The sequence below is a fragment of the Eucyclogobius newberryi genome, unplaced genomic scaffold (genome assembly GCF_026437365.1).
Source record: "Eucyclogobius newberryi isolate DKJ021-1_F unplaced genomic scaffold, fEucNew1.0.hap1 SCAF_1, whole genome shotgun sequence".
NCBI lineage: Eukaryota > Metazoa > Chordata > Actinopteri > Gobiiformes > Gobiidae > Eucyclogobius > Eucyclogobius newberryi.
Window position 1 is genome coordinate 24,645,380 of NW_027315723.1, and position 27,965 is coordinate 24,673,344.

At 40.9% G+C, this 27,965-nt stretch overlaps 3 protein-coding genes across 3 annotated transcripts; 1 reads left to right on the forward strand and 2 right to left on the reverse strand.

The window, feature by feature from the left end:
• Positions 1-10: 10 nt before the first annotated feature.
• On the reverse strand, positions 11-2,716 carry nsl1 (NSL1 component of MIS12 kinetochore complex). The gene is made up of 6 exons (XM_072440694.1): positions 2,501-2,716; positions 2,155-2,227; positions 1,397-1,521; positions 981-1,035; positions 632-699; positions 11-561 (listed from the first exon to the last, which is right to left on the reverse strand). Exons 1-6 carry the CDS (start codon positions 2,678-2,680, stop codon positions 310-312), a joined length of 753 nt encoding a protein of 250 aa, XP_072296795.1. The 5' UTR covers positions 2,681-2,716; the 3' UTR covers positions 11-309.
• A 73-nt stretch (positions 2,717-2,789) lies between these two features.
• tatdn3 (TatD DNase domain containing 3) lies at positions 2,790-7,117 on the forward strand. Its single transcript, XM_072440681.1, has 10 exons — positions 2,790-2,924; positions 3,069-3,101; positions 3,794-3,867; positions 4,183-4,267; positions 4,796-4,858; positions 5,434-5,543; positions 6,117-6,172; positions 6,229-6,341; positions 6,410-6,490; positions 6,761-7,117. The coding sequence occupies exons 1-10, from the start codon at positions 2,868-2,870 to the stop codon at positions 6,893-6,895; spliced, it is 807 nt and encodes a 268-aa protein (XP_072296782.1). The 5' UTR covers positions 2,790-2,867; the 3' UTR covers positions 6,896-7,117.
• spata45 (spermatogenesis associated 45) lies at positions 6,992-27,931 on the reverse strand. Its single transcript, XM_072440706.1, has 2 exons — positions 27,583-27,931; positions 6,992-7,183 (listed from the first exon to the last, which is right to left on the reverse strand). Exons 1-2 carry the CDS (start codon positions 27,821-27,823, stop codon positions 7,164-7,166), a joined length of 261 nt encoding a protein of 86 aa, XP_072296807.1. The 5' UTR covers positions 27,824-27,931; the 3' UTR covers positions 6,992-7,163.
• Positions 27,932-27,965: the final 34 nt, after the last annotated feature.

A 27,965-nucleotide genomic window follows, 5' to 3' on the forward strand; every position in this document is an offset into this window, starting at 1 on the left:
CACGCAGAGTCCCAATGTTTCTTAATTTCTTGTTTAGAACTACTGTAGCAGTGGTTCAGTCTGTTTTTTTTTTTTAAATCATATTTAAATATGGGTTAGGGTTAGGGTTTAGGGTTAGGGTTATAACGGACCCGTTATAGACCTGGTTTAGATCTGGTGGTACCTCTCAGAAGGTTTGACATTTTCAAAGGTGGTACTTGGAGTGAAATGTTTGAGAACCACTGGCAGAGTCCAGACTATTGTTCCCAAATCCCAATAAAATATTCTAACATGGTCTTTTCTCAATGTCCATTTTGTCCAGATGTTTTTTTATGTCTTTTGAGTAGTTTCTTCCCCCACTTTACAAATGTATTTCTCCTCCTGTGGTATGTAGCATTTTGCGGCTGACGCCTCCTCCACGAGCCTCCTGATTGGCTGCCGGTGCCTAAAGGGTGGTATCGAGGAGTCTGATTGGTCGTCGTTTCCGAAGACTTCTCTGTGTATCTCTAAAGATGCCGCACTTGGCTTTGAGTTGAGGATCTGACACAGGCCTTCAGCTTGTTTCTGTAGAGTCTGGATGGACTGAACAGAGAAAATAATTATTTATTGAAATATTAATTCAGTAATTCAGTATTAATTCAGTCATTTTTACCTTTATGACTTGAGTAGCTTGTTTTGCCAATCCAGGAGCTTCTGCCGACAGCATGTTCATAATGCTCTCTAGAAATCACATATTGTTTTAAATTTAACATTGGACTTAGAATCCAAACAACTGATAACATGTATATTTATACATTTTATCATGTTTATGCACCCCAAAACTCTAAAAGCATGCAACTTTCAAATGTTTTTAAGCTGAAACACTGTAGATTTACCAGGTCTTCTACATTTTTTAACAATTTATTTTCGTGTGCGTGTCACTTCTGTTTAAAATGGACATTTGAAACTTGAGACATTTTTCAACTTCTGAACACCAACCCTGAAAAAAGAAGTTATAGTACCTTGTTCTGGATCCTTCAGCACTTCCTGTGGCTGTATTGTGTTTTCATAAAGACCCTGGAAGAAAAGTTTTAGTTTTTAGGAGTATAAAATTAAATTAAATAACTTAACTTCTTCAAGTGTCACTATTATTATTTTTTAGTTCTTACGATTACATTGTGTCCTTGATTATCACGATTCTCGACCTAATAATCTTGACATCCCTACCAGGGTCTAAAACAGATCTACAACATTGCTGCAGAAGTTCTATTCAACCCAAAAGGATGACAAAAATGTGGATAAAAATTATTCTTAATTAAGCAAATGGTACCAATAACAGAAGTTCAGGCTGAGAACCACTGTATTAGAAGATGCAGTAAATCAGATTTTGGTCCAGACAGATCAAAACAACTGGAAAATTTTGTGTGGAGAAACTCGCCATTAGTTTCCGTTCAGCCTTCAGCGCATGCACCACATGAGGAAGGACCTTTCTGGGATAAGTGCGGCGTTTGCTGCTGGTCTCTACGATCACATCATCCAACTGGCTCTCCAGGTCAACCTCCTCTAAAAACGCCAACATAAAGACATTTAGAAACCACTACAGAAGTACATCCTGTTGAGTCAAATGGGAACTATTAAAGTGTACAACAATCACTTCAATAAAAACATGCAGAGGTAATTTAGAGCTCAATGACAAGCCAACAGTTGTTTGTGTACACATTAGTATTTACATACAGAGTAAATAAATCATAAAGACATAGACATATTGACAGAAGAACAAGAAAGAAGAGGAGACGGTGGTAACGTAGGGGAATCTTACATAAAAAATGGAAAGGAGTTGCAACAATCATTACGGTAGCTGTAAATTGCAGCTCTACAAAGTACAAATTATATGCAGAATAATTCAAACACAGGTCTTAACACCTCTAGTGGATGGTCTCTTTATAATGTTAGTAAAATATAAACAAAAAAGGGCTTATGATAAATACATTTGCATTTACAGATACATTGCGTCCCTGGTAGTTGTTTCTTTACAACTTTAGTCATTCTGATTCTGACATTAGGAAGATTTATTTAATTACTAATATTGTTTAACTTTTGAGTAATGTGTCTTTAAACAAAAAGGTGAAATATGTCGAACAAATCCTTCCACTTAATATTTATGCGGTAATGTCAAACAGAGTAAAGTGGATAAACCTTCATCGTCAGTAGCATCATCCCAGGGCTGACCATTCACCAAAACATTCTCCTGAACAGCTGCTTCAAAGTTCTGCAACAACAACACAAATCATAATCTATTGTCAGTTAGGTGGGAATTAAAAGCAGCTAAAAGTCGCTCCAATTACTTCCTGTTTCCGTTCTAGTAAACTAAAAAACACTGACCAATAACAGAAAAGAAATGTGACGTAGCTCCAATCAGAATTGTGTCACTCCCGTTTAACAACTGTTTTTCACTGAACAATCACTAATCATATTTGCAAGGCATGTTCTTGGTGGTATTATTCTACATTTTCCGCAGTACATTTGCTTGGATTGAACTCACCGCCAGCAGTTCTCCCAGAAGTTCCCTCTTGGTGTCCGCGGCTAACTCCGTCTGTCCGTCTAAAACCGTCTTTAAAAGCTCTTTGTATCGATCGATCTGCTCTTGCACCCGTTTCTTGGACTGCACTTGAACTCTGTATTCAGCATTTGGATCTTCTGAGGGGATTTGTTCAGCCTCCATTTTTTACCGCCAACCTTTGTTATTGTTTTTGAAAACCGGAAGTGATTGTTTCACTTGGTCCGTCCGCTTTATAGTTCCGCCGAGTGTTGAACCGCAAAAGTTCCGCAACATAACAAGCTTTATTAGCGACTCTAAACGCAAATATCACCCAATCTCTTAAATTTAGTCAATTATTTGTCGTTTCAAAATGGGGGAGGGTATTGTAGACTGCCATTGTCACATATCCGCGCGAGACTTTGAACAAGTAAGTCCATGTTCATATGTTTCTTGTCTTGCACGTCTATGTATTGTAGTGAAGTGTAGTGAGTTGAGTGAATAAGTTGTAGTAGAACCATAACCTGTCTATGATTAGAACATTTGTTATATATTTATGGTGATGTTTTTGCAGGACCTTGACGACGTGATTAAGAGGGCCACTCAGGTTGGTGCTGAAGTTGACGTTATCCCGTCGCAATACTGACCTAACCTAATACTGATGTGCAATTCTGTCGTATGTGCAATTGCTGTTGGAATTCATGTGCAATTACTGTGAAATTCATGTGCAATCTATGTGCTGTCGTGACACATATTCATGTGCAATGACTGTCGGGATCACATGCAATGGTATTTATTTATTTATTTGTCTATGGGAGTTTTTATTTATTTATAGGAGATCTTCTACTGAAAGTGTTTTTCAGACTTCCTATAAGTGATCTGTTCTTCTGTATCTACCTCTGTATCTACCTGCGTTGCACCAATGAAATTTCCCCATGTGGGACAATAAAGGAATATCTTATCTTATAATAAAGGTGTAATAATTACCCAGCTGTATAAGATGTATGTGTTTAGCTGATATCAAATACTATTCAACAATTATTCACGATTAACAGCACAACTAAACCCAACTTTTTTTCATTCTCTTTGTCGAAAACATTACCACTACCCAATTATATAATCTGCTCAGTGAATTCTAACTAACTGAATGCTAAAGCTAAATTAAAAGCACATTTCCTTTAAGGTTTACTGTATGGAGTGTTGAAGAAGACTTCATTTTGTGTCTAAAATTGTGACGATTAATATTTTTTTAGTCTTAACAATTATATTTTGACCGGAATAATCCTATGTTGACTGCAGGCTGGAGTTAAGACTCTTGTGGCGGTAACAGAACATCAGGGAGAGTTTGACAGAGTTCTTCAGCTCAAGAAAAGGTGTCTATTTCTGTTCCATCTTTCTTATTTCGTGATTTAAGTAAAAAACAACATTTTAAATCAGAATCATTTTTATACTGTTAGTAGTATTAGTTATTGTAGTTGTGATATAATATATTTCTGCTACTGTTATGGTTCTGTTATGGCATTCATATAATAATCTATGATAAACCTGTAGTTTTATTTTGGCAATACTGAAATTGTATTTTATAACAAGTAACTAAAAGATTTGTAAAAATACATAATTACTTGGGGTAGTAGTACATATTCTTCCGAGCTCTGTGTTTTCTTCTATCTTGTGTTTGTGTTCCACAGTTATGGCGCTGTGATCGCCCCTTGTTTCGGGGTCCATCCTCTTCAGAGCGATGGGGGTCCGGACAAACGCAGTGTGAAGCCCCAGGTAAAATAACAAAAGCCGTAAACAATGTCAGAACTTCAACAGAACAGAACAAGAGCGGCAATGTGGATGTAACGTGATCTAGTGGCACAGAGCAGTGAGATTGTTTGACAGAGGTCAGGTAAATGTAACTCAAATACAGTGTGTGTTTTATTATTTTTCATCCGTCTACACACTATGACCTCTCCCTCCCTCAGCACTAACATTTTATACTTCTGTGTGTAAGTACAGTATATATGCAATTTACTTATGACTTTTATTCTTGTAACTCTGCTACTCTCAGTGCCTTTTTAATTCCATCTAAGGGATAAATTAAGTTAATTGAATTGAATGTGCTTATTATTGAATTGAATGTGCTTAGAATTTTCCTAAAAAGACAACAATATAAAAATGGTTATATGGAAATGCAATATATAATCGATAGTCTAAATAAACAATATTCAACTAACGTATTCTCTTAACAAATGATATGGCTTTTTTGTCCTTTTTAATGAATTTGTGGGATGATAATAAATATTCTTCTTTTTCTAGGACCTGGAGCCTGCACTACCATATTTCTACAAGCACAGTGAAGAGCTGGTTGCTATCGGAGAGGTATTTACTGTATATAAATAATATACAAAAGTCTTTTAAATGTAGTATATGCCAAGGTGTCTTGAGTAACATTGCTTAAGATATTTTAGCAATATTCTCAATCAAAGATAAAAATGAGTAACACACTATTTTTTAAGTATAGATGAAAACTTTATACATTTTTCTTGTGTTGTTAGTGGATTTTCAGACGGGTTGGATAAAGTCACACTGTAAATCTGCAGGTGTTTCTCACTGCAGTGAATCTAACCAGTCTTTAATCTCTGCAGTTTACAGTGTCAGGCCTCTTTGTTGCTCTGGAGTTTGTCAGAGGAATGTGGCCTTGGGCAGATTTGACTCTTCATTAGATCAACAGCACTACTCTACCCGCCTCACTGTTTTTATAGATTTAGCCTGTGTGTAAAAATTCCCACAGTCTGTACAGGGCAGAGTTACCAAAAGGGCTTTGCATTTTGACTGACAGCAGGAATGTCAAGGGGTTTGAATCCCAGATCATGAGGAGACCTTTTCTGTGAGGGTTTGTGTCCCCCCCTGTGTCTGCACTTAATAGATCCTAAACCCAGTCCTTGTGTTTTCAGATTGGTTTGGACTTTACTCCATGGTTTGCTCCATCTGAACAGGAAAAGGATGAGCAGATGCAGGTCTTTGTGCGGCAGCTAGAGGTCGCCAAAGAGCTCAACCTCCCTGTGTAATTACCATAATCGCAACCGAGGAAAATATGATACTCACAGTATTGCATTATCTGAGATGGGCAGGACTATCATGTACTTGAGTAACTTTTTGAAGAAACTACTTTTCTGAGTAGTTTTTGGACACTATACTTTTACTCCCACTTGAGTAACATATTGTTTGAAGTAACAGTACTCTTACTTAAGTAATAGTTTTGGTTCCTCTTTGCACTGTGAGAAGTCAGAACATTTGTGTTTCTTGCACTTCAGACATGATTCAGTTGTTCAAATGTTTTCAAAGTAATTTCTTTGACCACTACTTTTTATTTTTACTTGAGTACATTTTTGGCAACTCTACTCCACGCACCCTGGATCCCAGCCCTTTACTCTGTCTTATTCTGTTTTATAACTTCAGTTTAAAAGGCATTTGCAAACAAAACTTGCCTTAATTTTCATAAATGAACATGGCTCAAACATGACTTAAACAATGTCCGCTAAATACTAAGACTATGACAGACTAATTACATTCTTATGTTTTCTTTCCATTAATGAGGAGCAATTAATTTAATTGACAGTAAATTCTTTGTTCTCAGGAACGTTCACTCTCGATCAGCAGCTAAAGTCACCATCTCCACCATGAAAGAACAAGGTGAGACAAATATGTTAACAATATTATAGACTGTTATTTATCATTTCTTTATGCAGGTGTATCTGGTGCTCTGCTTCATAACTTTGCGGGGAATCTGTCAGTGGCGTTTGATGGAGTTAAAGCTGGATATTACTTTTCTTTTCCTCCAGCTGTTTGCACAAACCCACAGGTACAGGCTGAAAAACAGTCAAATGTAAAGTACAGTACTGCCATTTTTACATGACCTTTAACTTGCAGAAAGTGAAGTTGATAAAGCAGATCCCACTGGAGCACATCTGTCTGGAAACAGACTCTCCAGCTTTAGGCCTCAACAAACATGTGAGTTAAAATGATCAGTATCAGATAGAATTGAACACTGTGTTTTGAATTATTTCAAATGGATTGTGAGTGTGGATATCAATTATTACTTTTAATAAAAGCATACAAACGTTATGAACTCAGGACTTATGAAATTTCCCCATGTGGGACAATAAAGGAATATCTTATCTTACTGAAAGTCACATTTAATATTGACATCAGTGTGTTACAATCATAAATGTAATAATAAAACACTGTATTGTATGTTAAACACAATTTTGTGTCCCACAGGAGAGAAATGAACCGTGCAACATCGCTCTGGTTTGTCAGTACATCGCCCAGATTAAAGGACTGTCCACAGAAACTGTTCAGTTTGTTACAAGTCAAAACGCTCAGAGACTTTTTACAAAGATCAACAAACTCTGATGCAGCCGGGAACGACAGGTGGACATAGTAAAGCAAGACACTTCTTATTTTCATATGTATGAATATGTGAAGGAGACAATACAAATGTAGCCAAGTGGATCATATACAACTCCTTAAAGGAAAAGGAACAAAAACAGCAACAAAACAAGAAGTTACTGCATTGAACGATTATGGACATTTGAATCCTGAATGGCTTTGATAAAATAAGTGTTCTTAAAAGGAGTCGGACAAATGAATGTTGGTTTTGAGATGATCAGGTCACAGAAGTCTACACCAGGTGGGACTTGTCTGAAAAACAGAAATAACAGAAAACCTTTTGGTGAGTGCGGTTGACACAAATGAGCCTTAAATACACAATCATTGTTAAACTTCCTTAGATTAGTTTTTAATTAAATGTTTTTCTACTCTTGTTTTCAAATTTGTATTAATGGTATTAAGAATAGTTTTACATATTTTGAGTGACTGCAGACACGCCCCTTGATATTTCCCTGGTGTATTTACGTTACACAATCATACCTCCAAAACATGATCCGATAGGAATTTTTTTTGAGCCGACGCCCATACCGGATATTTGCCTTGCTGTTGTGGTCGGTAATTGATATCAAGACCACACATTTATGTTATGTTTTATTCAAATTAACTCTGTAACTTTTCACTTTAGTAATAAATTATTACAAAATGTTTTATATCGTTTACATGATTCTGTAAATATACAGCCATGTTTTTAGCCTCATTGCTATTCTTTTTTCATATTTTCTGTTCAAAAAGACTAATCTAACGCTCTGAGGACAAACTGTGAATGGACTCAGACTGGGGAAGTGCAGGAAAAATATCAGTGCCAAATATCGGATCGATATAGATATCTCTGGAAGGCCACGATAACCGATTAAAACATTTTACTTTTACAGAAGACTTTTGTTCACTTTTTCTAACTTTGATGCCCCCAGGGCCCCACTTTTCTTAACAAACATTATTACTATAAAATATTTATGACATCAATATTCATCAAATATGTACCAATGTGGTTTTCATCTGTGAATCCTCTGACCAAAAGCTTTTCTGTCAACTTGAACCATATAATTGTAGGTTGTGTGGCCTTGAGGACACTTATACTTATAGTGAAAATAAATACAAATTAAAGCCGCAAGCGGCATCCAACGGCCCTCGCGGGCCGCCGGCCTTCCGACTCTGCGCTTTCGACTTGATAAAGATGGCGCCCTTACTGTGTTGAATTAAAAAAGAACTTGACAGACGGCGACACAATTGACATGGCCAATCCAGTGCAAATCAACACAAGTGTCAGTCAAATTTGCTGCGCCGCCGAACAGAGACCGTAGCACTTAGAATATAAATATGGATAACTTTTGATGCCGCGCTTGTGTGGATGATATTTCCCAAAGTAAAGCTGATTGGGCTATTGCCCACGGAGGAGTTCGTTAAAGTGTGAAGCGTAAAAATGTGGTCATTTTAGAGATTTCGCTGTTTTCCCATTTCTGACATATATTTGCGGGTCCGCCACACAGAGACTGTAGCACTTAGAATCAAAATATGGATAAGTTTTGATGCCCCGCTTGTGTAGATGGTTTTCCCCAAATATGAACTTGATCGGGCAATCGCCCTAGGAGGAGTTCATTAAAGTGTGAAGCGTAAAAATGTGGTGATTTGAGCAATTCTGCGATTTTCCCATAAGGATAACATGGGATGTTTCTGTCATCGCTACGGTTACGCCGTACAAAATATGACTTTGGCTCTCATACTTTTATGATCAGGATGGCAAATTAGAATTTTGTTCAAAATGTCATGTCATTTGGAAAAACTCTATTGTTTATAGGCCACTCTGAAGGCCAAATAGTCAGAATTCTGGGAAACGTTTGCGGCTCCGTCGCACAGAGACCGTAAAAGTTATCCTTAAAATTTGGATAACTTTAGATGCCCCACTTGTCTAGAGGACGTACACCGATTTTGAGGTCGGTGGGCAAAACGCACTAGGAGGAGTTCGTCAAAGTGTAAAACATAATTAAAGCCGCAAGCGGCATCCAACGGCCCTCGCGGGCCGCCGGCCTTCCGACTCTGCGCTTTCGACTTGATAAAGATGGCGCCCTTATTGTGTTGAATTAAAAAAGAACTTGACAGACGGAGACACATTGGACATGGCCAATCCAGTGCAAATGAACACAAGTGTCAGTCAAATTTGCTGCGCCGCCGCACAGAGACCGTAGCACTTAGAATATAAATATGGATAACTTTTGATGCCGCGCTTGAGTAGATGATATTTCCCAAAGTAAAGCTTGATCGAGCTATTGCCCACGGAGGAGTTTGTTAAAGTGTGAAGCGTAAATGTGAACATTTCAAGGATTTGGCGTTTTTCCCATTTGTGACATATATTTGCAGCTCCACGGCACAGAGACCGTACCACTTAAAATCAAAATATGACTAACTTTTGATGCCCCGCTTGTGTAGATGATTCTCCCCAAATATGAACTTGATCAGACAATCGCCCTAGGAGGAGTTCGTTAAAGTGTGAGGCGTAAAAATGTGGTCATTTTAGAGATTTCGCTGTTTTCCCATTTCTGACATGTATTTGCGGGTCCGCCACACAGAGACCGTACCACTTAAAAATCAAAATATGACTAACTTTTGATGCCCCACTTGTGTAGATGATATTCTCCAAATATGAACTTGATCGGACAATCGCCCTAGGAGGAGTTTGTTAAAGTGTGAAGCGTAAAAATGTGGTGATTTGAGCGATTCTACGATTTTCCCATAAGGATAACATGGGATGTTTCTGTCATCGCTACGGTTACGCTGTACAAAATATGACTTTGGCTCTCATACTTTATGATCAAGATGGCAAATTAGAATTTTGTGCAAAATATAATGTCATTTGGAAAAACTCTACTGTTTATAGGCCACTCTGAAGGCCAAATAGTCAGAATTCTGGGAAACGTTTGCGGCTCCGTCGCACAGAGACCGTAAAAGCTATCCTTAAAATTTGCATAACTTTAGATGCCCCACTTGTCTAGAGGACGTACACCGATTTTGAGGTCGGTGAGCAAAACGCACTAGGAGGAATTCGTTAAAGTGTGAAACAGAAAAATGTGGATATTCGAGAGATTTAGCGGTTTTCCCATAGGGATAACATGGGAGGTTTATGTCATCGTTACGACTACGCCGTAAAAATTAAGGCATTTGTCTGATTGGCTTTTTTGATCGGGACGCCAAAATAGAATTTTGGGTAAAGTTTAGAAAATTTTGGTAGAACTAATTTTTGACCTTCAATGTTAATTTAAAGGTCACTCTGTAGGGGGCGCTATCGCGCCCATTTAAATTTTGTCATCATAAACTGGTCCAAACTAGAAAGTTGAACAACTGATTCAAATTTGGTCCTAATCGGACTTGTTTTGATCAAATGGGAACAATTTTTAGATCTGCAATATTCCAAAATAAGTTGTCCAACTTTGCGGCTGCGCCGCACACAGACCGTTAAAGGTATCTCAAAAAATTGAATAACTTTAGATGCCCCACTTGTCCAGAGGACGTCCGCCGATTTTGAAGTCGGTGGGCAAAACGCCCTAGGAGGAGTTCGTCAAAGTTTGACGTGAACAAAATGGCTAACACAGTGTGTTTTCATTTTCAAAGGAAGACTGCGGGCATAGGGTAAGTCTGGGGGCGTGGCCACAATGATATTTTTTTTTTGTCCTCACGAGAGGAATGCGTGTCCCGAATTTCGTAGCTTTACGCCAAAGTTGACATCGGGGCGTCTCCCATAGGCGCAATGTATTTTGACTTTTGTCGGTGGCGCTGTCGCGCCATTTTTTAACAAAAAAAAAAATGGCCCAGAAAAAACAAAATTTTTCGCCGATTTTGAATTTTGGGTAAAGTTTGGTGAGTTTTTGAGCATGTTCAGGGGGTCAAATTAGAGCTCAAAAAGCAGAAGAACAAGAAAAATAATAAAAATTAAAGCCGCAAGCGGCATCCAACGGCCCTCACGGGCCGCCGGCCTTACGACTCTGCTCTCTGCATTTTACAGAGATGGCGCTAACGCAATTGTCTAAGAACTAAGACAGCGACACATTGGACATGTACAATGCTGTGCTTAACCAGTGCAAATGAACACAAATGTCGGTCAAATGTGCAGCTCCAGCGCACAGAGACCGTGACACTTGGAATAAAAATATGGATAACTTTTGATGCTCCGCTTGTGTAGATTATTTTTCCCAAATATGAGCTTGATCGAGCTATTGCCCACAGAGGACTTCATTAAAGTGTGAAGCGTAAATGTGAACATTTCAAGGATTTGGTGTTTTTCCCATTTGTGACAATATATTTGCAGCTCCACGGCACAGAGACCGTACCACTTAAAATCAAAATATGGATAACTTTTGATGCCCCGTTTGTGTAGATGATTTCCCCAAATATGAGCTTGATCGGGCAATCGGCCTAGGAGGAGTTTGTTAAAGTGTGAAGCGTGAAAATGTGGTCATTTTAGAGATTTCGCTGTTTTCCCATTTCTGACATATATTTGCGGGTCCGCCACACAGAGACCGTAGCACTTAGAATCAAAATATGGATACCTTTGGATGGCCCGCTTGTGTAGATGATTTCCCCCAAATATGAGCTTGATCGGACAATCGCCCTAGGAGGAGTTTGTTAAAGTGTGAAGAGTAAAAATGTGGTGATTTGAGCGATTCTACGATTTTCCCATAAGGATAACATGGGATGTTTCTGTCATCGCTACGGTTACGCCGTACAAAATATGACTTTGGCTCTCATACTTTTATGATCAGGATGGCAAATTAGAATTTTGTTCAAAATATCATGTCATTTGGAAAAACTCTATTGTTTATAGGCCACTCTGAAGGCCAAATAGTCAGAATTCTGGGAAACGTTTGCGGCTCCGTCGCACAAAGACCGTAAAAGTTATCCTTAAAATTTGGATACCTTTAGATACACCACTTGTCTAGAGGACGTACACCGATTTTGAGGTTGGTGGGCAAAACGCACTAGGAGGACTTCGTTAAAGTGTAAAACATAAAAATGTGGTAATTTGAGAGATTTTGTGGTTTTCCCATAGGGATAACATGGGAGGTTTCTGTCATCGCTACGACTACGGCGTAAAAAATTAGGCATTTTTGTGATTGGCTTTTGTGATCGGGACGGCAAAATAGAATTTTGGGTAAAGTTTAGACAATTTTGGTAAAACTAATTTTTGACCTTCAATGTTAATTTAAAGGTCACTCTGTAGGGGGCGCTATCACTGCCATTTCAATTTTGTCATCATAAACTGGTCCAAACTAGAAAGTTTAACAACTGATTCAAATTTGGTCCTAATCGGACTGGTTTTGATCAAATGGGAGCAATTTTTAGACCTGCAATATTCCAAAATAAGTTGTCCAACTTTGCGGCTGCGCCGCACACAGACCGTAAAAGGTATATCAAAAAATTGAATAACTTTAGATGCCCCACTTGTCCAGAGGACGTACGCCGATTTTGAAGTCGGTGGGCAAAACGCCCTAGGAGGAGTTCGTCAAAGTTTGACGTAAACAAAATGGCTAACTCAGCTTGTTTTCATTTTCAAAGGAAGATGGCGGCCATAGGGTAAGTTTGGGGGCGTGGCCACAATGATTTTTTTTTGTTTATCCTCACGAGAGGAATGCGTGTCCCGAATTTCGTAGCTTTACGCCAAAGTTGACCTCGGGGCGTCTCCCATAGGCGCAATGTATTTTGACTTTTGTCGGTGGCGCTGTCGCGCCATTTTTTAACGAAAAAAAAAATGGCCCAGAAAAAATAAAATTTTTCGCCGATTCTGAATTTTGGGCAAAGTTTGGTGAGTTTTTGAGCATGTTCAGGGGGTCAAATTAGAGATCAAAGCGCTGAAGAAGAACAAGAAAAATAATAATAATAATAATAATAATAATATTTTTAGCAAAAACAATATAGCCGTTTTTACTATAACAACAAATGATACATCGTTTGAAAGCTCTAAGCCTTCCCGATGCCGCCATGGGGTGGAATCATCATTACGAGCGCTTACGCGCTCGTCACTCCCTATTCCGTCGGGATGCCCCGCCCACTCCCCATAGACTTCCATTGATTTGAGCAGATACAAGCATGGCCCATGCCTGCGGCATGGATTCTCGCATACGGGACGATGCCAGGAGGGTTTTTGGAGGAATGCAGCGCTTCGCGCTGCTGTTGTCAACAATTAGTGAATGGGCTACGCCCATTCACTAATTGTTGACTATTTCTGTCATAGCAGGAGTAAGTATGCATGATCCATGCCTTCGGCATGGGCTAGTTCACTGTACTTACCAGGGGCGACGGGGTACCAAACATGCGGGCTGCGCCCGCATGTTTGGTCAGACAGTTGCAACGCTGCCTTCGGCAGCGTTGCGGGAGCAATAGGCCCTCCCCCTGCTGGGGCTCGGGCCTAATTAAAGCCGCAAGCGGCATCCAACGGCCCTCGCGGGCCGCCGGCCTTCCGACTCTGCGCTTTTGACTTGATAAAGATGGCGCCCTTATTGTGTGTTGAATAAAAAAAGAACTTGACAGACGGCGACACATTGGACATGGCCAATCCAGTGCAAATGAACACAAGTGTCAGTCAAATTTGCTGCGCCGCCGCACAGAGACCGTAGCACTTGGAATAAAAATATGGATAACTTTTGATGCCGCGCTTGTGTAGATGATTTTTCCCAAAGTAAAGCTTGATCGAGCTATTGCCCACGGAGGAGTTTGTTAAAGTGTGAAGCGTAAATGTGAACATTTCAAGGATTTGGCGTTTTTCCCATTTGTGACAGTATATTTGCAGCTCCACGGCACAGAGACCGTACCACTTAAAATCAAAATATGGATAACTTTTGATGCCCCGTTTGTGTAGATGATTTTCCCCAAATATGAGCTTGATCGGGCAATCGGCCTAGGAGGAGTTCGTTAAAGTGTGAAGCGTAAAAATGTGGTGATTTTAGAGATTTCGCTGTTTTCCCATTTCTGACATATATTTGCGGGTCCGCCACACAGAGACCGTAGCACTTAGAATCAAAATATGGGTAAGTTTTGATGCCCCGCTTGTGTAGATGATATTCTCCAAATATGAACTTGATCGGACAATCGCCCTAGGAGGAGTTTGTTAAAGTGTGAAGCGTAAAAATGTGGTGATTTGAGCGATTCTGCGATTTTTCCATAAGGATAACATGGGATGTTTCTGTCAACGCTACGGTTACGCCGTACAAAATATGACTTTGGCTCTCATACTTGTATGATCAGGATGGCAAATTAGAATTTCGTTCAAAATATCATGTCATTTGGAAAAACTCTATTGTTTATAGGCCACTCTGAAGGCCAAATAGTCAGAATTCTGGGAAACGTTTGCGGCTCCGTCGCACAAAGACCGTAAAAGTTATCCTTAAAATTTGGATAACTTTAGATACACCACTTGTCTAGAGGACGTACACCGATTTTGAGGTTGGTGGGCAAAACGCACTAGGAGGACTTTGTTAAAGTGTAAAACATAAAAATGTGGTAATTTGAGAGATTTTGTGGTTTTCCCATAGGGATAACATGGGAGGTTTCTGTCATCGCTACGACTACGGCGTAAAAATTTAGGCATTTTTGTGATTGGCTTTTGTGATCGGGACGGCAAAATAGAATTTTGGGTAAAGTTTAGACAATTTTGGTAAAACTAATTTTTGACCTTCAATGTTAATTTAAAGGTCACTCTGTAGGGGGCGCTATCACTGCCATTTCAATTTTGTCAGCCTAAACTGGTCCAAACTAGAAAGTTTAACAACTGATTCAAATTTGGTCCTAATCGGACTGGTTTTGATCAAATGGGAGCAATTTTTAGACCTGCAATATTCCAAAATAAGTTGTCCAACTTTGCGGCTGCGCCGCACACAGACCGTAAAAGGTATCTCAAAAAATTGAATAACTTTAGATGCCCCACTTGTCCAGAGGACGTACGCCGATTTTGAAGTCGGTGGGCAAAACGCCCTAGGAGGAGTTCGTCAAAGTTTGACGTAAACAAAATGGCTAACTCAGCTTGTTTTCATTTTCAAAGGAAGATGGCGGCCATAGGGTAAGTTTGGGGGCGTGGCCACAATGTTTTTTTTTGTTTATCCTCACGAGAGGAATGCGTGTCCCGAATTTCGTAGCTTTACGCCAAAGTTGACCTCGGGGCGTCTCCCATAGGCGCAATGTATTTTGACTTTTGTCGGTGGCGCTGTCGCGCCATTTTTTAACGAAAAAAAAAATGGCCCAGAAAAAATAAAATTTTTCACCGATTCTGAATTTTGGGCAAAGTTTGGTGAGTTTTTGAGCATGTTCAGGGGGTCAATATAGAGATCAAAGCGCTGAAGAAGAACAAGAAAAATTAAAGCCGCAAGCGGCATCCAACGGCCCTCGCGGGCCGCCGGCCTTCCGACTCTGCGCTTTCGACTTGATAAAGATGGCGCCCTTATTGTGTGTTGAATAAAAAAAGAACTTGACAGACGGCGACACATTGGACATGGCCAATCCAGTGCAAATGAACACAAGTGTCAGTCAAATTTGCTGCGCCGCCGCACAGAGACCGTAGCACTTGGAATAAAAATATGGATAACTTTTGATGCCGCGCTTGTGTAGATAATTTTTCCCAAAGTAAAGCTTGATCGAGCTATTGCCCACGGAGGAGTTTGTTAAAGTGTGAAGCGTAAATGTGAACATTTCAAGGATTTGGCGTTTTTCCCATTTGTGACAGTATATTTGCAGCTCCACGGCACAGAGACCGTACCACTTAAAATCAAAATATGGATAACTTTTGATGCCCCGTTTGTGTAGATGATTTTCCCCAAATATGAGCTTGATCGGGCAATCGCCCTAGGAGGAGTTCGTTAAAGTGTGAAGCGTAAAAATGTGGTGATTTTAGAGATTTCGCTGTTTTCCCATTTCTGACATATATTTGCGGGTCCGCCACACAGAGACCGTAGCACTTAGAATCAAAATATGGGTAAGTTTCGATGCCCCGCTTGTGTAGATGATATTCTCCAAATATGAACTTGATCGGACAATCGCCCTAGGAGGAGTTCATTAAAGTGTGAAGCGTAAAAATGTGGTGATTTGAGCGATTCTACGATTTTCCCATAAGGATAACATGGGATGTTTCTGTCAACGCTACGGTTACGCCGTACAAAATATGACTTTGGCTCTCATACTTTTATGATCAGGATGGCAAATTAGAATTTTGTTCAAAATATCATGTCATTTGGAAAAACTCTATTGTTTATAGGCCACTCTGAAGGCCAAATAGTCAGAATTCTGGGAAACGTTTGCGGCTCCGTCGCACAAAGACCGTAAAAGTTATCCTTAAAATTTGGATAACTTTAGATACACCACTTGTCTAGAGGACGTACACCGATTTTGAGGTTGGTGGGCAAAACGCACTAGGAGGACTTTGTTAAAGTGTAAAACATAAAAATGTGGTAATTTGAGAGATTTTGTGGTTTTCCCATAGGGATAACATGGGAGGTTTCTGTCATCGCTACGACTACGGCGTAAAAATTTAGGCATTTTTGTGATTGGCTTTTGTGATCGGGACGGCAAAATAGAATTTTGGGTAAAGTTTAGACAATTTTGGTAAAACTAATTTTTGACCTTCAATGTTAATTTAAAGGTCACTCTGTAGGGGGCGCTATCACTGCCATTTCAATTTTGTCAGCCTAAACTGGTCCAAACTAGAAAGTTTAACAACTGATTCAAATTTGGTCCTAATCGGACTGGTTTTGATCAAATGGGAGCAATTTTTAGACCTGCAATATTCCAAAATAAGTTGTCCAACTTTGCGGCTGCGCCGCACACAGACCGTAAAAGGTATCTCAAAAAATTGAATAACTTTAGATGCCCCACTTGTCCAGAGGACGTACGCCGATTTTGAAGTCGGTGGGCAAAACGCCCTAGGAGGAGTTCGTCAAAGTTTGACGTAAACAAAATGGCTAACTCAGCTTGTTTTCATTTTCAAAGGAAGATGGCGGCCATAGGGTAAGTTTGGGGGCGTGGCCACAATGTTTTTTTTTGTTTATCCTCACGAGAGGAATGCGTGTCCCGAATTTCGTAGCTTTACGCCAAAGTTGACCTCGGGGCGTCTCCCATAGGCGCAATGTATTTTGACTTTTGTCGGTGGCGCTGTCGCGCCATTTTTTAACGAAAAAAAAAATGGCCCAGAAAAAATAAAATTTTTCACCGATTCTGAATTTTGGGCAAAGTTTGGTGAGTTTTTGAGCATGTTCAGGGGGTCAATATAGAGATCAAAGCGCTGAAGAAGAACAAGAAAAATTAAAGCCGCAAGCGGCATCCAACGGCCCTCGCGGGCCGCCGGCCTTCCGACTCTGCGCTTTCGACTTGATAAAGATGGCGCCCTTATTGTGTGTTGAATAAAAAAAGAACTTGACAGACGGCGACACATTGGACATGGCCAATCCAGTGCAAATGAACACAAGTGTCAGTCAAATTTGCTGCGCCGCCGCACAGAGACCGTAGCACTTGGAATAAAAATATGGATAACTTTTGATGCCGCGCTTGTGTAGATGATTTTTCCCAAAGTAAAGCTTGATCGAGCTATTGCCCACGGAGGAGTTTGTTAAAGTGTGAAGCGTAAATGTGAACATTTCAAGGATTTGGCGTTTTTCCCATTTGTGACAGTATATTTGCAGCTCCACGGCACAGAGACCGTACCACTTAAAATCAAAATATGGATAACTTTTGATGCCCCGTTTGTGTAGATGATTTTCCCCAAATATGAGCTTGATCGGGCAATCGGCCTAGGAGGAGTTCGTTAAAGTGTGAAGCGTAAAAATGTGGTGATTTTAGAGATTTCGCTGTTTTCCCATTTCTGACATATATTTGCGGGTCCGCCACACAGAGACCGTAGCACTTAGAATCAAAATATGGGTAAGTTTTGATGCCCCGCTTGTGTAGATGATATTCTCCAAATATGAACTTGATCGGACAATCGCCCTAGGAGGAGTTTGTTAAAGTGTGAAGCGTAAAAATGTGGTGATTTGAGCGATTCTACGATTTTCCCATAAGGATAACATGGGATGTTTCTGTCAACGCTACGGTTACGCCGTACAAAATATGACTTTGGCTCTCATACTTGTATGATCAGGATGGCAAATTAGAATTTCGTTCAAAATATCATGTCATTTGGAAAAACTCTATTGTTTATAGGCCACTCTGAAGGCCAAATAGTCAGAATTCTGGGAAACGTTTGCGGCTCCGTCGCACAAAGACCGTAAAAGTTATCCTTAAAATTTGGATAACTTTAGATACACCACTTGTCTAGAGGACGTACACCGATTTTGAGGTTGGTGGGCAAAACGCACTAGGAGGACTTCGTTAAAGTGTAAAACATAAAAATGTGGTAATTTGAGAGATTTTGTGGTTTTCCCATAGGGATAACATGGGAGGTTTCTGTCATCGCTACGACTACGGCGTAAAAATTTAGGCATTTTTGTGATTGGCTTTTGTGATCGGGACGGCAAAATAGAATTTTGGGTAAAGTTTAGACAATTTTGGTAAAACTAATTTTTGACCTTCAATGTTAATTTAAAGGTCACTCTGTAGGGGGCGCTATCACTGCCATTTCAATTTTGTCAGCCTAAACTGGTCCAAACTAGAAAGTTTAACAACTGATTCAAATTTGGTCCTAATCGGACTGGTTTTGATCAAATGGGAGCAATTTTTAGACCTGCAATATTCCAAAATAAGTTGTCCAACTTTGCGGCTGCGCCGCACACAGACCGTAAAAGGTATCTCAAAAAATTGAATAACTTTAGATGCCCCACTTGTCCAGAGGACGTACGCCGATTTTGAAGTCGGTGGGCAAAACGCCCTAGGAGGAGTTCGTCAAAGTTTGACGTAAACAAAATGGCTAACTCAGCTTGTTTTCATTTTCAAAGGAAGATGGCGGCCATAGGGTAAGTTTGGGGGCGTGGCCACAATGATTTTTTTTGTTTATCCTCACGAGAGGAATGCGTGTCCCGAATTTCGTAGCTTTACGCCAAAGTTGACCTCGGGGCGTCTCCCATAGGCGCAATGTATTTTGACTTTTGTCGGTGGCGCTGTCGCGCCATTTTTTAACGAAAAAAAAAATGGCCCAGAAAAAATAAAATTTTTCGCCGATTCTGAATTTTGGGCAAAGTTTGGTGAGTTTTTGAGCATGTTCAGGGGGTCAAATTAGAGATCAAAGCGCTGAAGAAGAACAAGAAAAATTAAAGCCGCAAGCGGCATCCAACGGCCCTCGCGGGCCGCCGGCCTTCCGACTCTGCGCTTTTGACTTGATAAAGATGGCGCCCTTATTGTGTGTTGAATAAAAAAAGAACTTGACAGACGGCGACACATTGGACATGGCCAATCCAGTGCAAATGAACACAAGTGTCAGTCAAATTTGCTGCGCCGCCGCACAGAGACCGTAGCACTTGGAATAAAAATATGGATACCTTTTGATGCCCCGCTTGTGTAGATGATTTTTCCCAAAGTAAAGCTTGATCGAGCTATTGCCCACGGAGGAGTTTGTTAAAGTGTGAAGCGTAAATGTGAACATTTCAAGGATTTGGCGTTTTTCCCATTTGTGACAGTATATTTGCAGCTCCACGGCACAGAGACCGTACCACTTAAAATCAAAATATGGATAACTTTTGATGCCCCGTTTGTGTAGATGATTTTCCCCAAATATGAGCTTGATCGGGCAATCGGCCTAGGAGGAGTTCGTTAAAGTGTGAAGCGTAAAAATGTGGTGATTTTAGAGATTTCGCTGTTTTCCCATTTCTGACATATATTTGCGGGTCCGCCACACAGAGACCGTAGCACTTAGAATCAAAATATGGGTAAGTTTTGATGCCCCGCTTGTGTAGATGATATTCTCCAAATATGAACTTGATCGGACAATCGCCCTAGGAGGAGTTTGTTAAAGTGTGAAGCGTAAAAATGTGGTGACTTGAGCGATTCTACGATTTTCCCATAAGGATAACATGGGATGTTTCTGTCAACGCTACGGTTACGCCGTACAAAATATGACTTTGGCTCTCATACTTTTATGATCAGGATGGCAAATTAGAATTTCGTTCAAAATATCATGTCATTTGGAAAAACTCTATTGTTTATAGGCCACTCTGAAGGCCAAATAGTCAGAATTCTGGGAAACGTTTGCGGCTCCGTCGCACAAAGACCGTAAAAGTTATCCTTAAAATTTGGATAACTTTAGATACACCACTTGTCTAGAGGACGTACACCGATTTTGAGGTTGGTGGGCAAAACGCACTAGGAGGACTTCGTTAAAGTGTAAAACATAAAAATGTGGTAATTTGAGAGATTTTGTGGTTTTCCCATAGGGATAACATGGGAGGTTTCTGTCATCGCTACGACTACGGCGTAAAAATTTAGGCATTTTTGTGATTGGCTTTTGTGATCGGGACGGCAAAATAGAATTTTGGGTAAAGTTTAGACAATTTTGGTAAAACTAATTTTTGACCTTCAATGTTAATTTAAAGGTCACTCTGTAGGGGGCGCTATCACTGCCATTTCAATTTTGTCAGCCTAAACTGGTCCAAACTAGAAAGTTTAACAACTGATTCAAATTTGGTCCTAATCGGACTGGTTTTGATCAAATGGGAGCAATTTTTAGACCTGCAATATTCCAAAATAAGTTGTCCAACTTTGCGGCTGCGCCGCACACAGACCGTAAAAGGTATCTCAAAAAATTGAATAACTTTAGATGCCCCACTTGTCCAGAGGACGTACGCCGATTTTGAAGTCGGTGGGCAAAACGCCCTAGGAGGAGTTCGTCAAAGTTTGACGTAAACAAAATGGCTAACTCAGCTTGTTTTCATTTTCAAAGGAAGATGGCGGCCATAGGGTAAGTTTGGGGGCGTGGCCACAATGATTTTTTTTGTTTATCCTCACGAGAGGAATGCGTGTCCCGAATTTCGTAGCTTTACGCCAAAGTTGACCTCGGGGCGTCTCCCATAGGCGCAATGTATTTTGACTTTTGTCGGTGGCGCTGTCGCGCCATTTTTTAACGAAAAAAAAAATGGCCCAGAAAAAATAAAATTTTTCGCCGATTCTGAATTTTAGGCAAAGTTTGGTGAGTTTTTGAGCATGTTCAGGGGGTCAAATTAGAGATCAAAGCGCTGAAGAAGAACAAGAAAAATTAAAGCCGCAAGCGGCATCCAACGGCCCTCGCGGGCCGCCGGCCTTCCGACTCTGCGCTTTTGACTTGATAAAGATGGCGCCCTTATTGTGTGTTGAATAAAAAAAGAACTTGACAGACGGCGACACATTGGACATGGCCAATCCAGTGCAAATGAACACAAGTGTCAGTCAACTTTGCTGCGCCGCCGCACAGAGACCGTAGCACTTGGAATAAAAATATGGATACCTTTTGATGCCCCGCTTGTGTAGATGATTTTTCCCAAAGTAAAGCTTGATCGAGCTATTGCCCACGGAGGAGTTTGTTAAAGTGTGAAGCGTAAATGTGAACATTTCAAGGATTTGGCGTTTTTCCCATTTGTGACAGTATATTTGCAGCTCCACGGCACAGAGACCGTACCACTTAAAATCAAAATATGGATAACTTTTGATGCCCCGTTTGTGTAGATGATTTTCCCCAAATATGAGCTTGATCGGGCAATCGGCCTAGGAGGAGTTCGTTAAAGTGTGAAGCGTAAAAATGTGGTGATTTTAGAGATTTCGCTGTTTTCCCATTTCTGACATATATTTGCGGGTCCGCCACACAGAGACCGTAGCACTTAGAATCAAAATATGGGTAAGTTTTGATGCCCCGCTTGTGTAGATGATATTCTCCAAATATGAACTTGATCGGACAATCGCCCTAGGAGGAGTTTGTTAAAGTGTGAAGCGTAAAAATGTGGTGACTTGAGCGATTCTACGATTTTCCCATAAGGATAACATGGGATGTTTCTGTCAACGCTACGGTTACGCCGTACAAAATATGACTTTGGCTCTCATACTTTTATGATCAGGATGGCAAATTAGAATTTCGTTCAAAATATCATGTCATTTGGAAAAACTCTATTGTTTATAGGCCACTCTGAAGGCCAAATAGTCAGAATTCTGGGAAACGTTTGCGGCTCCGTCGCACAAAGACCGTAAAAGTTATCCTTAAAATTTGGATAACTTTAGATACACCACTTGTCTAGAGGACGTACACCGATTTTGAGGTTGGTGGGCAAAACGCACTAGGAGGACTTCGTTAAAGTGTAAAACATAAAAATGTGGTAATTTGAGAGATTTTGTGGTTTTCCCATAGGGATAACATGGGAGGTTTCTGTCATCGCTACGACTACGGCGTAAAAATTTAGGCATTTTTGTGATTGGCTTTTGTGATCGGGACGGCAAAATAGAATTTTGGGTAAAGTTTAGACAATTTTGGTAAAACTAATTTTTGACCTTCAATGTTAATTTAAAGGTCACTCTGTAGGGGGCGCTATCACTGCCATTTCAATTTTGTCAGCCTAAACTGGTCCAAACTAGAAAGTTTAACAACTGATTCAAATTTGGTCCTAATCGGACTGGTTTTGATCAAATGGGAGCAATTTTTAGACCTGCAATATTCCAAAATAAGTTGTCCAACTTTGCGGCTGCGCCGCACACAGACCGTAAAAGGTATCTCAAAAAATTGAATAACTTTAGATGCCCCACTTGTCCAGAGGACGTACGCCGATTTTGAAGTCGGTGGGCAAAACGCCCTAGGAGGAGTTCGTCAAAGTTTGACGTAAACAAAATGGCTAACTCAGCTTGTTTTCATTTTCAAAGGAAGATGGCGGCCATAGGGTAAGTTTGGGGGCGTGGCCACAATGATTTTTTTTGTTTATCCTCACGAGAGGAATGCGTGTCCCGAATTTCGTAGCTTTACGCCAAAGTTGACCTCGGGGCGTCTCCCATAGGCGCAATGTATTTTGACTTTTGTCGGTGGCGCTGTCGCGCCATTTTTTAACGAAAAAAAAAATGGCCCAGAAAAAATAAAATTTTTCGCCGATTCTGAATTTTGGGCAAAGTTTGGTGAGTTTTTGAGCATGTTCAGGGGGTCAAATTAGAGATCAAAGCGCTGAAGAAGAACAAGAAAAATAATAATAATAATTAAAGCCGCAAGCGGCATCCAACGGCCCTCGCGGGCCGCCGGCCTTCCGACTCTGCGCTTTTGACTTGATAAAGATGGCGCCCTTATTGTGTGTTGAATAAAAAAAGAACTTGACAGACGGCGACACATTGGACATGGCCAATCCAGTGCAAATGAACACAAGTGTCAGTCAAATTTGCTGCGCCGCCGCACAGAGACCGTAGCACTTGGAATAAAAATATGGATAACTTTTGATGCCGCGCTTGTGTAGATGATTTTTCCCAAAGTAAAGCTTGATCGAGCTATTGCCCACGGAGGAGTTTGTTAAAGTGTGAAGCGTAAATGTGAACATTTCAAGGATTTGGCGTTTTTCCCATTTGTGACAGTATATTTGCAGCTCCACGGCACAGAGACCGTACCACTTAAAATCAAAATATGGATAACTTTTGATGCCCCGTTTGTGTAGATGATTTTCCCCAAATATGAGCTTGATCGGGCAATCGGCCTAGGAGGAGTTCGTTAAAGTGTGAAGCGTAAAAATGTGGTGATTTTAGAGATTTCGCTGTTTTCCCATTTCTGACATATATTTGCGGGTCCGCCACACAGAGACCGTAGCACTTAGAATCAAAATATGGGTAAGTTTTGATGCCCCGCTTGTGTAGATGATATTCTCCAAATATGAACTTGATCGGACAATCGCCCTAGGAGGAGTTTGTTAAAGTGTGAAGCGTAAAAATGTGGTGACTTGAGCGATTCTACGATTTTCCCATAAGGATAACATGGGATGTTTCTGTCAACGCTACGGTTACGCCGTACAAAATATGACTTTGGCTCTCATACTTTTATGATCAGGATGGCAAATTAGAATTTCGTTCAAAATATCATGTCATTTGGAAAAACTCTATTGTTTATAGGCCACTCTGAAGGCCAAATAGTCAGAATTCTGGGAAACGTTTGCGGCTCCGTCGCACAAAGACCGTAAAAGTTATCCTTAAAATTTGGATAACTTTAGATACACCACTTGTCTAGAGGACGTACACCGATTTTGAGGTTGGTGGGCAAAACGCACTAGGAGGACTTCGTTAAAGTGTAAAACATAAAAATGTGGTAATTTGAGAGATTTTGTGGTTTTCCCATAGGGATAACATGGGAGGTTTCTGTCATCGCTACGACTACGGCGTAAAAATTTAGGCATTTTTGTGATTGGCTTTTGTGATCGGGACGGCAAAATAGAATTTTGGGTAAAGTTTAGACAATTTTGGTAAAACTAATTTTTGACCTTCAATGTTAATTTAAAGGTCACTCTGTAGGGGGCGCTATCACTGCCATTTCAATTTTTGTCAGCCTAAACTGGTCCAAACTAGAAAGTTTAACAACTGATTCAAATTTGGTCCTAATCGGACTGGTTTTGATCAAATGGGAGCAATTTTTAGACCTGCAATATTCCAAAATAAGTTGTCCAACTTTGCGGCTGCGCCGCACACAGACCGTAAAAGGTATCTCAAAAAATTGAATAACTTTAGATGCCCCACTTGTCCAGAGGACGTACGCCGATTTTGAAGTCGGTGGGCAAAACGCCCTAGGAGGAGTTCGTCAAAGTTTGACGTAAACAAAATGGCTAACTCAGCTTGTTTTCATTTTCAAAGGAAGATGGCGGCCATAGGGTAAGTTTGGGGGCGTGGCCACAATGATTTTTTTTGTTTATCCTCACGAGAGGAATGCGTGTCCCGAATTTCGTAGCTTTACGCCAAAGTTGACCTCGGGGCGTCTCCCATAGGCGCAATGTATTTTGACTTTTGTCGGTGGGGCTGTCGCGCCATTTTTTAACGAAAAAAAAAATGGCCCAGAAAAAATAAAATTTTTCGCCGATTCTGAATTTTGGGCAAAGTTTGGTGAGTTTTTGAGCATGTTCAGGGGGTCAAATTAGAGATCAAAGCGCTGAAGAAGAACAAGAAAAATTAAAGCCGCAAGCGGCATCCAACGGCCCTCGCGGGCCGCCGGCCTTCCGACTCTGCTCTCTGCATTTTACAGAGATGGCGCTAACGCAATTGTCTAAGAACTAAGACAGCGACACATTGGACATGTGGACAACCAGTGCAAATGAACACAAATGTCGGTCAAATGTGCAGCTCCAGCGCACAGAGACCGTGACACTTGGAATAAAAATATGGATAACTTTTGATGCTCCACTTGTGTAGATTATTTTCCCCAAATATGAGCTTGATCGAGCTATTGCCCACAGAGGAGTTCATTAAAGTGTGAAGCATAAATGTGAACATTTCAAGGATTTGGCGTTTTTCCCATTTGTGACAGTATATTTGCAGCTCCACGGCACAGAGACCGTACCACTTAAAATCAAAATATGGATAACTTTTGATGCCCCATTTGTGTAGATGATTTCCCCAAATATGAGCTTGATCGGGCAATCGGCCTAGGAGGAGTTGGTGAAAGTGTGAAGCGTAAAAATGTGGTGATTTTAGAGATTTCGCTGTTTTCCCATTTCTGACATATATTTGCGGGTCCGCCACACAGAGACCGTAGCACTTAGAATCAAAATATGGGTAAGTTTTGATGCCCCGCTTGTGTAGATGATATTCTCCAAATATGAACTTGATCGGACAATCGCCCTAGGAGGAGTTCATTAAAGTGTGAAGCGTAAAAATGTGGTGATTTGAGCGATTCTACGATTTTCCCATAAGGATAACATGGGATGTTTCTGTCAACGCTACGGTTACGCCGTACAAAATATGACTTTGGCTCTCATACTTTTATGATCAGGATGGCAAATTAGAATTTCGTTCAAAATATCATGTCATTTGGAAAAACTCTATTGTTTATAGGCCACTCTGAAGGCCAAATAGTCAGAATTCTGGGAAACGTTTGCGGCTCCGTCGCACAAAGACCGTAAAAGTTATCCTTAAAATTTGGATAACTTTAGATACACCACTTGTCTAGAGGACGTACACCGATTTTGAGGTTGGTGGGCAAAACGCACTAGGAGGACTTCGTTAAAGTGTAAAACATAAAAATGTGGTAATTTGAGAGATTTTGTGGTTTTCCCATAGGGATAACATGGGAGGTTTCTGTCATCGCTACGACTACGGCGTAAAAATTTAGGCATTTTTGTGATTGGCTTTTGTGATCGGGACGGCAAAATAGAATTTTGGGTAAAGTTTAGACAATTTTGGTAAAACTAATTTTTGACCTTCAATGTTAATTTAAAGGTCACTCTGTAGGGGGCGCTATCACTGCCATTTCAATTTTGTCAGCCTAAACTGGTCCAAACTAGAAAGTTTAACAACTGATTCAAATTTGGTCCTAATCGGACTGGTTTTGATCAAATGGGAGCAATTTTTAGACCTGCAATATTCCAAAATAAGTTGTCCAACTTTGCGGCTGCGCCGCACACAGACCGTAAAAGGTATCTCAAAAAATTGAATAACTTTAGATGCCCCACTTGTCCAGAGGACGTACGCCGATTTTGAAGTCGGTGGGCAAAACGCCCTAGGAGGAGTTCGTCAAAGTTTGACGTAAACAAAATGGCTAACTCAGCTTGTTTTCATTTTCAAAGGAAGATGGCGGCCATAGGGTAAGTTTGGGGGCGTGGCCACAATGATTTTTTTTATTTATCCTCACGAGAGGAATGCGTGTCCCGAATTTCGTAGCTTTACGCCAAAGTTGACCTCGGGGCGTCTCCCATAGGCGCAATGTATTTTGACTTTTGTCGGTGGCGCTGTCGCGCCATTTTTTAACGAAAAAAAAAATGGCCCAGAAAAAATAAAAATTTTCGCCGATTCTGAATTTTGGGCAAAGTTTGGTGAGTTTTTGAGCATGTTCAGGGGGTCAAATTAGAGATCAAAGCGCTGAAGAAGAACAAGAAAAATAATAATAATAAATAATAATAATAATATTTTTAGCAAAAACAATATAGCCGTTTCCACTATAACAACAAATTATACATCGTTTGAAAGCTCTAAGCCTTCCCGATGCCGTCATGGGGTGGAATCATCATTACGAGCGCTTACGCGCTCGTCACTCCCTATTCTGTCGGGATGCCCCGCCCACTCCCCATAGACTTCCATTGATTTGAGCAGATACAAGCATGGCCCATGCCTGTGGCATGGACTCTCGCGTACGGGACGATGCCAGGAGGGTTTTTGGAGGAATGTAGCGCTTCGCGCTGCTGTTGTCAACAATTAGTGAATGGGCTACGCCCATTCACTAATTGTTGACTATTTCTGTCATAGCAGGAGTAAGTATGCATGATCCATGCCTTCGGCATGGGCTAGTTCACTGTACTTGCCAGGGGCGACGGCAAGTACAGTGACAGTGCCGAAGGCAGCGTTGCGGGAGCAATAGGCCCTCCGCCCTGCTGGGGCTCGGGCCTAAATACCACCCGAGACACTATTTCAATTTTCTCTCTAGCAAACTAAACGACCAAGTCCTCTTCTATGTGGAGACTGGAGGCAATATTTTACCCCATAATTATTCACAAGTACCATATTTTCACACCAGCCAAAACTATGACAATAGGTGCAACTTATAGTCCTGAAAATACGGTATGTAGTACTCTTACAGCTGTCCTCGTAGTGCCGTCTCTGTGCCAGTGGAGCGGGCGCCGGGTGGTCCAGGCGGGAGGTCCTGGTTTGGTTCTGGCCCTTCAGAGCTTGGTCCAGACTGGAGCCGGTCTTCAGATGTTTCCTGTAGTGCTTCCTCTGGGCCCGGTCCCAGGACTGTCGCGGGCCGCCCTCCACCTGGCACCACGACTCTCTCCGATTGTTCATCTCCAACAGCGCCTGCTCATCCCGGCCGGACATGCTGCTGCTACGGAGCTCGCCAACCAGGAGAAATGTAAGGGTTTGTTGTTGTCTTTTCAATGGTTTCAGTGTGGGTGAGGTAGAGGTTTCCACGGTGATGAGAAACTGAAGACGCTCGGAGACGGTTTGAGTTACAGCGACG

What these genes read in the sequence shown, in the direction of transcription:
- spata45 (XM_072440706.1), bottom strand. Translation starts at nt 27,823, where the DNA reads ATGTCCGGCCGGGATGAGCAGGCGCTGTTGGAGATGAACAATCGGAGA. An exon ending in ACGGCACTACGAGGACAGCT is followed by an intron (nt 7,184 to 27,582) that starts GTAAGAGTACTA and finishes TCTGTTTTTCAG; the next exon opens with ACAAGTCCCACCTGGTGTAG.
- nsl1 (XM_072440694.1), bottom strand. Translation starts at nt 2,680, where the DNA reads ATGGAGGCTGAACAAATCCCCTCAGAAGATCCAAATGCTGAATACAGA. An exon ending in TTCTGGGAGAACTGCTGGCG is followed by an intron (nt 2,228 to 2,500) that starts GTGAGTTCAATC and finishes TTGTTGTTGCAG; the next exon opens with AACTTTGAAGCAGCTGTTCA. An exon ending in AAGCTACTCAAGTCATAAAG is followed by an intron (nt 562 to 631) that starts GTAAAAATGACT and finishes TTCTCTGTTCAG; the next exon opens with TCCATCCAGACTCTACAGAA.
- tatdn3 (XM_072440681.1), top strand. Translation starts at nt 2,868, where the DNA reads ATGGGGGAGGGTATTGTAGACTGCCATTGTCACATATCCGCGCGAGAC. An exon ending in GTTCTTCAGCTCAAGAAAAG is followed by an intron (nt 3,868 to 4,182) that starts GTGTCTATTTCT and finishes TGTGTTCCACAG; the next exon opens with TTATGGCGCTGTGATCGCCC. An exon ending in AACGCAGTGTGAAGCCCCAG is followed by an intron (nt 4,268 to 4,795) that starts GTAAAATAACAA and finishes TTCTTTTTCTAG; the next exon opens with GACCTGGAGCCTGCACTACC.